The sequence below is a fragment of the Carassius gibelio genome, chromosome A22 (genome assembly GCF_023724105.1).
Source record: "Carassius gibelio isolate Cgi1373 ecotype wild population from Czech Republic chromosome A22, carGib1.2-hapl.c, whole genome shotgun sequence".
Classification (NCBI taxonomy): domain Eukaryota; kingdom Metazoa; phylum Chordata; class Actinopteri; order Cypriniformes; family Cyprinidae; genus Carassius; species Carassius gibelio.
The window spans coordinates 19704242-19718469 of NC_068392.1; the positions used below are offsets into that span (position 1 = coordinate 19704242).

A 14228-nucleotide genomic window follows, 5' to 3' on the forward strand; every position below is an offset into this window, starting at 1 on the left:
CCACATTGAAAGACATATGGGAAACTTTGCCTTGACAAAAATCTTTTCCTTTTAGGGGATATAGTGAACATTGGGAGAAAAGTGTGACTAAATGCTTCCGTCAGTTTAGACTGGTGGAACACCTCTGACCACATACCAGTAAAAACTTACTTGGTCATTTCTGTAGAAAGCGCCTTATGATATACAGTATATGGAAAATGGAAAAAAATGAATAAATACTGTCACTATGATTGATGCAGTTATATCTTTCCTCCAGGCAGTTGGTTATTCTTTTGTAACTAGTTTGTGTTAAATTGAGATTTGATACGATATTACCTACACTGACAATGCAATGTGAGTGGATAGTCTTGGGAAAATGTCTAAATCCAAGGTAAATTCATGACGTTAATTGACTACTTACTTTAAATCACAAACTCTGAGCTTACATAAAAACATACCAATTTTCTACCATCTCGTTTCTATGCCTTTTTATATATTAAAACAATTTTTGCGTTTTCATTTCATTTTATATCCCGCAATTTGTATGAATAACTATGTTATGCTGTTTCAAATATTACAGCATTTCATGTCAATTACCCATTTATTACAACGTAATACTTAGTGACACAACAGTTACAATCAAATTATCAAAAATACACAATAAAAGCACCCAATCTCATGTTTAACATATTTATTTTATTGTAACGACTGAAAACCATCATGAAAAACATCCCTCAAGTAGCCAAGTGCGAGGAAACAACGTAAAAAAGGAAAAGGGGTGGACATTTTGAGTGGACATGTAGCGGTGCATGCTGTGAGCACACAGAATTCATAACACCACCTGCAAAACAAAAAAACCAAAGAGTTGAGAGGAGCACATGAGCTTCACTGAGTTATAGCCACCATTTCTGAGAGCAGTTAAAGATCACTACACTACAGTTTTGTGCAAATGTTTGGGTAACCCTCTGAGGCTGAATATTAATTAGCAGTGACTGCAGTGATATACCATTCAGTTTCTAGAGAAAGCTGCATAATGTGATGTTTTTCAGACAGAAATTCTTAGTGCAGCATTACTGAGTTGTACGAAATAAAGCCGAATGTGTAAAATACGCTGTGCAAAAGTTTGGGCACCCTTTTAATTGTACATGTAGTCACTTAATTCCCATTAATTACAACTTAATATTGATTTATTTGGCTCAGTGAACAATGCAGACCCCTCATGGAAAATTATGTTTAAGGTAGCTAATTCCTAGTTGTGCTTCTCCTTGATTCTCTACTGGAAAGTATCAACATAGGAACCTCAAAAGAACTCCATAATGTTCTAAAAACTAGGATAATTCATGAATATGAGAAGGCCACAAGAACAATCATCGTTACAGAAAGACGTGGAAGGCTGAGAAAAAAAATATATATCTGAAAGGAATGGTTAGAATTGTCACAGACAAACCACAGAGCACCACCAAAGAGCTGCAAGAACATCTGGCTATTGATAATGTCATTGCTCATAGCTCCACAGTCCAGCGCACTTAAGGTACAGCTTACTGGAAGGTGATGTGGAAAATCCCTTTCTGCTTTATGACGTGTGCAAAGGCTCATCTGGACAAGCCAGAACTATTTTTGAAATAATGTGTTGTGGGGTAAAACTATGAGTTATCTGGTCACAACCAGAAGCGCTTTGCATGGTGGAAAAGAAGAACCTGCTCTCTACTGTTATATTTGGTGGAGGCTCTGTGGCAAGCACAGATACTGGAAACTTTTCAGAGTTGAGGGTTGCAAGCATTCCACCCAGATTCTTAAGAACAATGTTCAAGAATCATTCAAGATTTTGTAGTTACAGGATTGTTTATTTCAGCAGGACAACGATCCAAAGCACTGTTCCAACTCTTACAAAGAATTCCTGCACAGACACGGATACAATGTTCTTGAATGAACATCCCAGGCCCCAGACTTGACCATCATTGAAAATCTATACACTGATTTGAAGCAGTCTGTCCATGCTTGTCAGCCATCAAACTGGCAGATATATTTCAACAAATTCTACTATATACCAATTGGGGTGCCCAAATTATCGTACCTTTCTGTTTTTGTTATGATTCCCATTGCATCATTTCTGTTGATTCAATGAATGTTATTTCAGAATTCAAATGTTACTTTGCCCATGAGGTATACACTTTATTTAAATGAAGTTGCTGCTTCAAAAGCCTAGCAGATTATAAATGGAAATTATGATAATTCCCAGGGGTGCCCAAACTTTTGCATAAACTGTATTAGAATTTCTTTAAATTATAATAATTTAGAATTTAAATGTATTTCTTAGTTTAGAATATTAACACAGACAAAAGAATCTAAACTAAAATAATCCAGTGCATTTAAAAAAGGCTTTATTATTGTAGAGGAAGTACCTGTAAGGTGTCCCATCTCACTCATCTATGTACTCAAAGGGTTCTGGGGCCTCGGGCTCCTGTTCTTCCTCCTCGATCTTAGGCCCATGAGCGGACACTGGCTCTACAAGCTCCTCCTCTTCCTCACTGGTGTCTCTCAAGATGATGATGCCACCTGTGTGCAACTGGAGGCGACAATGTGGACAAATGGGGTCACTCTATGGTTTGGCAGCCCAACTATATACTTTCAAGCAAAAAATGGTTGTCAAATTCTTGTTTAACGCAAAGCCCAGAATTAATTTCCTGCCAAAGCAGACATTATAGAAGTGTCGTAAAATGCAAAAACAAGTGGCTGGAGTCCTGCCAGCTGACCTCGGAGGACTTTATTTAGAGCCACTGGGCCAATGTCTTCTTTCTGAAGAGTTTCTGTCATTGGCAGCATGAGTAGTTCTACAAAAGACAACGGTCCAACATTCACTCACAGGTTTGAAGGGCTGGTATCTGCAGCTGTCGGGCATGGTGAGGACCTTGAGCTGGGCGGCCATGACACGGGCTGGGTTCTCCAGCATCTGGAAGTTTGGCTCGGGCTCTTTTTTCTTTTCTTTTTCTTTCTCCTTCTCCTTCTCCTCGTCTTTCTTCTCTTTCTCTGCCTCTGCCTGTGTTTCCTGCATCAGATAAAGACGAAATCACTGAAGTTCTGTGGTACATGATACGTTCAAAGGTTTCTGGGAGTGCTTTAGGACATGCATACCACTTCCATCTTTTCCTCTTCCTTCTCTTTCTTCTCCTTTTCTTTCTCCTTCTTCTTTGCTTTAGCCGTGATGGAGAGAACGGCGGTGGAAACCTGCCGAAAGAACAACAGGACAGATTTCACTATGATATCTGGGACTAGTTCAAGAGCACTGGTTTCTGGCATGAAGTTGAGATTTGACAAGCCAGGTGAGAGTTCATGGGACAAGGGTTAAAACAGACCTTCTCCTTTTCCTTCTCCTTTGGCACTTCCAGAGGTGGAGGGTAGGCAAAGGTGGAGGGTTTGCAGTTGGATCGATACTGCACCTTCGGCATCTGTGAAGACAGAACTTATTCATTCATTCAAAAAAATAAAAAATCATGTATGTCAAAAGAGTTCAGTTATTTTACCACTGCCTCTTATTATGCTGTTGTAGGTTGGTGTCAAATAAGTCTATGTGCTTTGTTTGAAAAGTGTTAGTTGTATGACACCCGAAGTTGCTGCCCTTCTACAGGCTTTCCAAATAAGTCACATCGGAGGTTCAATGACCGTTAGGATGCTGTCTATGGAGACAACAGCCACTAAAGGACCCAGTATACTTCAAAAGAAATCTAAGAATGAACTGATATGACGTCATTTAGAACAAAATCAGGCTAAAATGAAGTTTGTTTTGGCAGTTCGAAACGGCTCACCATTTGCGTTTTCCCTAAGTGTGTCAAAACCTGCTCCTATTGAACAAACATCTTGCAGAGTTTAGCCCCATCTTACCTAGAAGTCACTAGGCTTCCTGAAGATTTTGATTGGCTGGTTCAAGTGTGTTCAACTGGGGTTGGAGCTAAACTGCAGGACAGTGGCCCTCCAAGAACAGGACTGGACACCCCTAAACTAACTACTTTACCGATGATCCAACTGCTGCAAATTCATCCTGCATTAATGCTATGCATTTCTAATGCTTTGGGTCCATGCTGGATACATGGGTATTAGAACGTTTGTCACACTAATGCAAAAGACAAAAATAACCAACAACAACTGTTTCTCTCTGTTGAGAAGTTACCCATGTTGAGGTCACAAATGTGTTGCTTTGTAGGTAAGAAAACGTTTCTTTTTACCTTCAGATCCTTGTTGAGGCCGATGATAGCTGTGGGGGTGAAGGCCAGAGACAGGAAGTGAGAGAGTGGAAACCAGAACCAGAACTGGGTAAAGACCAACAGACCCACCACAGATGGCATGTGGGTGTGGCCTGTGCGTGACTGCAGAGAGATCGTCACGTTACGGCCACCTGAGAAGAAACGGAAAGATGGAGCGTTAGCAAGCTCCTCAGGAACTCCAACCAGTCTCTTCATTAGCAAAGTAGTGACAAAAAGTCCATTGTCAGCTGATAATAGAGATGGGCGATCTATCGCAGTCAAATGGCTCACACAATGTAGTTGTGCTACGTGGTCATGAAAACTTGTTTATTCGTTTGCATTTTTAAACATTGAGGTTTAAAAACAAGTGGTTAAAAGAAATGCAATGCAATCAGCAGTGAAAGAGAACTCATTTCACTATATGCATTTGCTCTCTGACTGTTCCTGAGGGCAGTTATAGAGGCGCACACATGTGAAGATGGTGCTTGAAGAGTGCGTGGGTTATTTTGGCACTTTACAGGCCTTGAATGGACACACTTGTATGTCAAAATGCCCATCTTAAGTATTCTCATAAACAGCAATTTAAGTGTTAAGTGGAATCAATCAGCTGAGAAAGAAAACGTCTAACATTATATTGGAGCTGAGCAGCTCTTAAAGTGACAGCATTCGAATATTTCTGCTGTCATGTCAATCAACAAAATAGAAAATCTCTCACTCTTGACTAAATCGCTTTTGGAACTTTAATAAGTAATAACAAATATATATTTCATTTACACAGTAAAGAACGTGCAGTGTTTTTATTTATTTTATTATTTCATATTTAACTTTATTGTCCTATTGCTTGTTTCTTATTCTTATTTAATCGTTGCATGTTTACTTGTCTTCAGTGAGCTTGAGTTTTTATTTATATTTTTTAGGCTAATATTAGTTTTTGTGATATTGACAATGGTGAGAAGAATTATCACATTGCAATGGTATCACAAATGTTTATACCATAAAGATCTTATTTAATGCAAAATAACTATACTATGATACATACCACTCATAACTCACTTTTAATCCAAGCAGATTTCTGTTGGTTAGCACAGCACATCTGCACGCCCAACTTAAACATAAGGGAAGCACGCATGGAGAATTCCTTCACCGAAACTCTAGACTGTGCAGGTAAAATTTGCTCACAAGCAGTACATGAGATCACACCTTAGGTGGGCAGATCTAGACCTGAATAAATGACATTGTGTGGACCGGACTTTATGCTAATACATTAAGGTCTTTCTGTCTTGATTCTGTAATATCACAAGATATATTTTGCATGCTGTATGCCGTATGTGTGCACTGGTGATATCTTGATTAACAAATGCAGCTTTGAAAATGTCCTTTCCTGTCGAGGTGCATGGCCGATGGGAGCTTATGCTGGATTGGGATATTAATATGAGATGAAGTGTAGGTCAAGGCCAAAGACTCCTCCACCCTCAAACTGCCTGATGAGTAGACAATAACAGGAGAGATGGATGAGGGCCAGGACGGAAAGAGGAGTGGACATGTTCATTACAATGCACAGAGAAGATGAATGGGGAGGCATGGTATCATCAGTTTAGAGGATTGATTGGACTCCGAATGAAAGACATTACAGACAATAGCATACTTTTGTAACAGCCCGTTAAAGTTTCCTGTTGGCATCTACAGTAATCGCATAGGAAAATTATAACCTGTTTTGTTTATTTTGACTGCAGTGACTGCTTCAATTAGCTTCAAGAGCTACCAGCAGGCCATAGCTATTACTAGTGCATTTTACGGCATCATAGACATGCCTTTGACACAAAGACTCTTCCATAAAGTAAGCAGCATACTTAATAATATACCTTTGTTAGGCTAAAATGTAAAGCAACAATCTAAAATCCTACAAATGTTGCGTCGTCCATTTTTGTTTATCAGAGTAGTGTCATTAGCTTAGCTACATGCTAACATCACTCTCCAATATTTGTGTGCGCGATTTTATTGCTTACAGGAGTATAACGACATAAGCTTAGCAAAATGCTAGCGTCAAACTCCAAAATTTAAGCAATGTGTATTTTTACGCATTTTGGATTAGTGATGTTATTTTAAAAGGCAGTTAATCCTAACCCAATACTTCAAGAGAAAATGAAGAATTCACTAATTTATTAACATTTGGAACAAAATCTTGCCAAAACAAAGTTTCTTGAGGTTCTCTCCATTTTTGGCAACACATTTACATATGTGGGCGGCGTCAGCATATTCAATAACAGTTTACCACTGCTCAAGTATTTCAAACCCCTAAACAAAGAATGAAAAATAACTGTTTTGAGTATATCGGGGCCTTAATAACACAATGTCAACCTCTAACAGTACGCTATGTATTTTTTATGCTTACTGAAGTACTGCAGTATTAGCTTAGCAACATGCTAACATCAAAGTCTACTGAAATCAGATGACAGTTAATTCTCCTGTGTGCTTTCCCTGATGTGGTCCATTTCGGTTAAGTTGCATTGTATGCTGTTGACAGGAAGGCAGCTCACTAGGTTAAGGTTTCGGAGCCCATGTAAGAGTGTTTTTGTAAAGCAGTTACTAAATAAGTTGCAGCAAAGTTAATTCTGCATGTGGCAGCATATCTCATGTATTTAAATGAAGAGTTCAGGCATATACCCCTGACTGAAACCTTGAAATCCCCCATATTAAGAACTGTTTCCAACTGTAATAGAAATAATTAGGATGCAACACCTTCCCAGCATGTCCAAAATTCAATTACCTTGGACAAAAACAACACTCTGTGTGAAATATTCTCCCGACTCTGCGATAACCTATATTGGGTTGGTATACATGCTGATATTTTGGAAGCTGGGGGCAAGAGCGTCTTGAAGGTCGATGCATTCTCTCAATATTAATAGGCAAGCACCCCTGGGACAGAGTGAATGATATTTGCTTGTAGTGGCATGAAGACATGGTGAAGACGTCTCGTTTTGCATGCCACATTCTTGTCAAGATCCTATCAGCACTTTATCACAAATGGACTTACCTGCTCTGACATGCATAGAAAAGGGTTGTTTGAGACCTCACATTCAGCACAGAGTACCCAACCAACCAGTTATCTGAGATAAGACTCTACAAAGCACATTTACCCAGAGAGTAAAAATGTGAAATTGACAATATCTATATGTTTCCACACATATTTAAGAGCTGACTTAAGAGAACTCAAGCTGTTAAACTGACCCCGAAAAGAAGTTAAAGAAACTATGTAAGAAATTAAATGATGCATAAACTTCTTCGGGATTTTAAAATATTGAATTACTTTAAAAAAAGAAAAAAAGAAAATGAAGCCTTTTAAGTTTTTTTATTAAAAATGTTTGTATTGTGACATTATTTTGTATTTATTTAGTATTTTAATGCATACTAAAAAAACAGTCTTACTTTTTGTGTGATAAATTAAAAAGATTGAACATTTTGTACTAAGATTTTTTTCCCCTTTCTTTTTCATTAATGAGAAAAAGGTAAGAAATGTGCAAAATGCTAAATGCACCAAAAAAAAAAAAAAAAAAAAAAAGAAGCACACGGACGTCTAGTCCATACAGTTTAAATAGTCACATCTGATACTGACCTGCATCCAGGATACCCTGAGCCAGGATGGCCCCAAATTTGGCCATCACATCATCGTGCTTGTCGTTGATCACCTTTGAGTAGAGCTGTCGGAACTGGTTCACCTATGGAAAGAAAGAGCCGATGTACAGCTGATCTCTGGTAGACGAAAACTGTGGTTTTCAATTAAACGATAAACAACATACCAGCACTGATGTGAAATCTAAACTGACTTTATTTAATTCTCTTAATACATGTTTCTGGTCTTATGCTGTATTCACAACAACTGTTAATATCGCCCAATTTAAACGATGGAATCCCAGGTATTTGACTCGGTTCATTTGCTCAGAACAACATACGATGTCAATACGAATTCATTTGCAAAATACTGAAGAAACATCTAGATTCTGGTTTAGAGGCAAACTGAATGAAGTCTGTTCTCAGGCATTTATGACATTCATAATCTGCTTTCTCTCCCCAGATTCTAAGGCCAGGCTCATAAAACATGTGGCTAGCATGAATTAAAGTCTGCCCGGTAGGGATATTTAACAAATGCTTGCCATTATTACAACTCCAGCCGTTTATTACCCCATAAAACAGGAATTTCAAATCAATTTTACTTTCATGTGGCCATAAAATTTGCAGCCCAGTAATAATCATGTGGTAAAACTGGAGCAAAATCACCCCAAGAAACAAGCAAATCTACCGTGACTACACAACCACATTGTAGAAATGATTAGAGGAAGTCCGATATTAGAAGAGGTGAATATGTATGACTATTATCAATAATAAACACTAAAACGACAGACTATTGTTCATTTTCAGTCTGTATAGTCTCTCAAGCCCACAAAAACTTCCTCAAGCTAATGTACATCCGTTTATGTGGAACCTCATTGGTGCAACATGTGATCCACATGAATGTATATTAAACATTAGCTGTGATTTTGTAACTCTGTGCCACACTGCGGTCTGGCAAGGACTGAAAAATACAGTATTTTAAGGCATCATCAGTGGCCATCCATAAAGATTATGGATACAAAATCCCTGTAGCCAAATAATTAACCCCAACCACCCAAAGTCACGCACTCCCCTTACCTTTGGACAGGTGACCTCCGTCTGCTGGATCATGATCAGAGCCGAGGCGATCAGAGCGCCCTGTCTGACGTAATTCACCGGGTCATTGGTCATGGGCTCCAGGAGATTGATTGCTTCCTGTTGAAGGAAATCATCAATGGGAGCATATGAACTATGATTATGGAAAAACAGAAGCATATCCTGACGCAGCATGCTGAAAAACCACAAATTCATCACAATCCCAAGTATCTCAATCATTGGCTTTGAGGTATAATAATATGATAGACCTGAAAATACAGAAAGGAAGTAGCAGAGTTAATTTATCTACTCATAATTCACAAGCCATAGAGAAAGAAAAACCCTTTTTACCCCTAGAAAGTCTAAATTTGGTTCTTTAAGATGGTTATTTAGTGTCACAGTTGATCTTCAGGCCAAAAGCCAAACTATTTTGCTTTAAAACAGAGCCCAAAATAGCAGATTGGCACACAGATCACTAAAAGCTAAGGGAACATTACGCAACATTCAGTATCCCATCATTATACATATTTCTGCGATTGTCTCAGCAGTTGTTTGGAAGGATTAATTAAGAGCAAAGCCAGTTTGTTTGACAGATGGAGCAGAAGAGGCATCGAAGCAACTCCTCTAGGCACTTTGCGTCGGCACAACAAGAGCAGAAATTATATCACAGTAAAAACAACCAGGTGTGTAAACTGCAGACCCAAAACTGAATTTGGGACCCATTTAAAAGGCCTGACAGAATTGAATATGTGGGAGATCTTGGCTCCTAGGCCAGTCCCATTTCCCAGCATCGCCACAAAACCACCCCAGAACTGTATTTGGGCACCTGAGAGGGATTTGGATTAGAGTTATTATAAGTTAAATAGTCAAGACCAATCTTTATACTCCATTTTTCCAGTTCACCCAACAAGGGAGTTGAGTGGTAAATGGCTAGAACATCGTCCAAGGTATCGGCTTTAATCTCATCTCCATTCAAGTGATAAATGTGCCATCTGTGACTCTTGCACTGGTGATGCAATTAGTCCCAGAACCGACCCGAGCATGCAGAAGAGCCAATAACTCAGGACTGTTGTAAGACAAGTTCAATCATCTCTCCTGGGGCCTGGGAGTTTCTGCTCAGCTTTCTTCTTGTCTCATTTAATCATTTTTCAGTTGTCTAACCTTTAACAGTCATATCAGCGCTCCACACTGTGACTGAAATGGCCCCAAATGCAACAACGATTAAATGAAATTGATTTTGTGAATATAAAAGTTTGATCTAGAGTACCTGCATACATCCACTATACTCAAATAAAGCAATATATACTATTAAACAAATCTCAACTGCCTGATTTTTTTTATTAGATTTTTTTTTTTTTTTTTGGTAGTGAAATGTAACTATTTAAAGCGCAGAACTCTTTAAAGAAAGTTTAAATACAAGTATGTCCAACTTTTATATGGTATGTCTGATTTGTGCACAAATTACATTAAATGTAATTGCATTTATAAAAGTTAATGTTCATTTTTTAAAATTTTAAGTTGGATAAATTAACATTACAATGATTATTATTTATTAACAAAAATGAATTACATAAAAACAATATGGTTTATTGGTTAACAATAATGAACCACATTAGTTAACGTAAACAAAGAAAAAGTATTCTAAAGCATTCACTAATCTTAGTTAATTTTGGTTCCAAAATCTATTAATAGGTCTGTCGCAATAGTCAATAAATCAATTAATCGTACGGAAAAAAAAAAAAAAAAAATGACCTTATTTTTTCCGGCCGCGATAATTTTTTTGTAACATCATGATGTGGGGTTAGTCTGGAGCGCAGCCTGTGGACAGCTCGCGGCAGAAAACACCCTCTCCTATGGCACAGATGTCCCGGGAATAAAGAGATAACGTCTCGCTAGAGTAACCAGCTTTGGGAATCGCCTTTCATTTGCTTGTGGATGTTTGCGTCGCAAGTGATATTGCATTGCACTTGCACTACTGCTGTATTTTAATACCACGTAACATATTTTGCAAGTAACTTTGTTGCCCTTTCTGTCGAAATGGTCCCACATAGTAGCCTACTTTTCACTTGCTTCAAAAAATAACTGATAATACTGCCATAAAATCGCTATCTTTATCTCGTCCTTGGTGGACATAGACGGCAATTCACTTTTGCTTTATTTATTTATTTTTTTACTTTTTTATTGTATATGGCCTGTATAAAGCTTATAAGGATTTGTTTGTTTGTTTACAAAGGTCCTAAGTGGCATTATTTATGTCTGAGACTAATGTTTAATATTTTTTTTGAAGTGCAATTTTATTTACATACATTTTATTTATTGTTTTTTGGTATTTATTCAAGTGCATTTTTTTTTTACAGAGACTGACAGTCCATTGCTTTTATCGTTTTTGGTTGTTTTGTTCATTTATTTTTGATATTTAAAATGTTTTCCGTTTTCAGTGTTAAATATTCTTTAGAAATAAAATAAATTTATTGATCTTTGAAAAGGCGTACCTGCATTATTATGTCATTATCATTATATTAGTTGAAACTGGTCTTAGAACGACAATATTATCGTCCAGCAAAATTTTTATTGTGACAGGCCTAGTAATGTTAATGGTCCTGAGCTAATATGGACTAAAAATGAACAGCTGTATTTTTTTATATTAATAAATACTGTAACAAATGCATGGTTAATAGTTAATTCATTAAACAAATGGAACCTTACTTTAAAGTGTTACTGAAATATCTATACACGAAGTATATATTTTAAATGAACATTTAATACTATAAAAAAAAAAATTCTAAAGGACAGTGGCGGGCGGTGCCGCAGTGGGCAAGTGACGTATGAAACGGTCTAAGAGTGCGAGTACAGATAAAGTGTTGATCCAAACTCACCTTGCTCCCAGTGCCAGCACAGCAGATGCCCAGAGCCATGGCAGCGCCGCAGCGCACATGGGGATTGTAGCTCTCAGACAGCAGAGAAACCACACTGGGACATTGTTCTGGAGTCCTGTAGACACAAATACAAAACGCTTGAAGCAGAGACCATCCATTTCTCCAAACGGTTTATTTTCTCTGACACTAATACTTTGGATTGGCTGAAGGAATGCAAGGCTTTATTCTTTGTTCAGAGTTTAGACAAAGTAACTATTAAACTGGTGCGCAGCCAAACCGGTGTTCGGAAATAAAAAATGATTTGATCTTGATAAAACAGTTTCAATTCGTTGAGTATATTTGAAGTATGCACATTTACTACAAACAAGACCATAAAATTATCAGAATGGGAATATCAGGCCTTGTGACAAGACTTTCCGGTGTAATATTTTGTACTTTAAAATCATAATAGAATGCTTTAATGTTCAAAATGTGGTTGTTTGGCTTCCAATACGATTCAATGAAGCATAGAGATTTCTCAATGAACATAAACTGACATTTCTATGCTAACTCTATCAGTGTTGAGGAACATTCTCAAATTGCCTTCAGTCAAACTATACTTAAAAAAAAAAAAAAAAAAAAAAAAAAAAAAAAAACACTAAATCTTTTGTAAATCTGTATCTTTTGTGTTATTTTTACATGGAATATTTCAGATTTACGATGAGAACGCATATTCAGATTCTGCAGATTATGTCAAACAAATGAATTGTTAAAAATCACACTATTAAGACCAGATAGCATTCTGTGAAAATACAAGGCAAGGTTTTTTTTTTTCGTTTTTTTTCAGAAGTGTAGTTGCAGGCGGCCATGAAAAAGAGAAACATGTCCTTGAAACCTTTACTGCAAGACTATGTAAACCTTCTGTTTAAGTCTGCGGTGATGGTAATCTTAAACAGCCTGAAGGACTAAATGGCCATGCAGGAGTAAAATAATCATAGAACAGCCTCATTTTCCTCATTAAATCCTCCTTGTTTTGCCAACATCTCAGATGTCACAGAACACAAAGTCATTGAAAAAGAGCAAACTTGTATTAGATAATTAGCACTTCTCATTGACTTCACTCTCAAACAATTTGCAATTTACATAAAAAAAAAGAATAATTGAATGTAAAGTCTTCTCAGGGAAGCACTGATATAGAAATTGTGTTGTTGTGGCCGATAAATGGAAACACTGGGTGATATTATGGTTCTATACTGCTATATACTTGTATAAAGTTTTATGCTTAAGCTCTGATCTAGATTCTTAAATGCTTCAAGTGAAATCAGGCATCAAAACATTATCAAATTGCACACCAAAAGATGAGTGTCTTATTTTCTATGGAAACGGGGTAATGAAATCTAAGGAATATCTCATCTTTAAACCAAACTAATCAGATCAACATGGATAATGATTGACCCATATCAACATGCTCAGAGGTTTGTGTAGTTTGTAAAATATTCAAGTCCAAAGCATCAACAACAACCAAAAGACCTTTAAAATAATGGTGTCAGTGATAACAGACAGCATGTCCGGTTGAGACAACTGCTCGAACCCTTCCCACAGACCAAATCCTTTCCGTGGGAAGCTAATCCATAATTTAGCACTAGCATAAGAATGCCAACTAGCAATAAAAAAAAGATTTGACTTAATCTTTCATCAGGCTGGAATTAATGTGCTGTGCTGGGTATCAAGGGTTCTCCGAACTTGGCAAGCTGGGAAACACCGTTTCAACACTGAAGTTGGGAACCTTCTGTACAAATACAAACCTCGGCCAGGATCTTAATGCTCATCCATAGCCATTTATTCAATCTAATCCTGACTGTTCATATGGGTTTAGAGTAGAGATGCACGGATCCACCAACCAGGGACCAGAATTAGCCGATTTTCCACATGATCGGCGTGGACCAATTCTGATGATACAGGTTTTATAGCATTCAGTGTAAACGGAGACTGTTGATGTATTGATGTGGTCCCATATAAGAGAGAGAGCCGTGCAGAAATCAAAACAAATGAGTGCAACTTATATATGCATACATAGAAGAAAAAATGTATTATAATATAAGATAAAGGTGAGCAACATTACACGACCAAGGTGTTTCCATAAAAATCACCAAGACTGCAATCCGACACTGATTTTATACAATAGTAGTTAAAGCTGCAGTCCGTAACTTGTGTTTAAAATTTACTAAATAATAAGCACCATGAACCATGAAACCATTTTCCAAACCGTGCTTTTGGCTTGTCCTGAATCACTACGGTACCAAAAGTTACAGAGCCAATCACAGCCACTGGAGAACTGTTGTGTGTCTCCAACAAACACAGTAGCATTTTGTTACCGAATGAATCCACAGTTTTGAACGAATTGAGTGAGTCAATGATTCAGTGCCCTGTTCATAAAGACATGCCTCATTTCTGAATGAATCAGTCATTTGAA

At 37.4% G+C, this 14228-nt stretch overlaps 1 protein-coding gene across 1 annotated transcript in view; it reads right to left on the minus strand.

The window, feature by feature from the left end:
* Positions 1 to 655: 655 nt before the first annotated feature.
* LOC127943055 (26S proteasome non-ATPase regulatory subunit 1) overlaps positions 656 to 14228 on the minus strand; it is a 44063-nt gene continuing 30490 nt past the window's right edge. Inside the window, exons 17-25 of the mRNA XM_052539168.1 lie at positions 11777 to 11891; positions 8904 to 9020; positions 7831 to 7933; positions 4200 to 4369; positions 3333 to 3425; positions 3112 to 3204; positions 2843 to 3025; positions 2382 to 2545; positions 656 to 820 (exon numbers count right to left, since the gene is read on the minus strand). Coding sequence (XP_052395128.1) covers positions 2399 to 2545; positions 2843 to 3025; positions 3112 to 3204; positions 3333 to 3425; positions 4200 to 4369; positions 7831 to 7933; positions 8904 to 9020; positions 11777 to 11891 — 1021 coding nt within the window. The 3' untranslated portion in view covers positions 656 to 820; positions 2382 to 2398. The remainder of the gene's footprint in view (positions 821 to 2381; positions 2546 to 2842; positions 3026 to 3111; positions 3205 to 3332; positions 3426 to 4199; positions 4370 to 7830; positions 7934 to 8903; positions 9021 to 11776; positions 11892 to 14228) is intronic.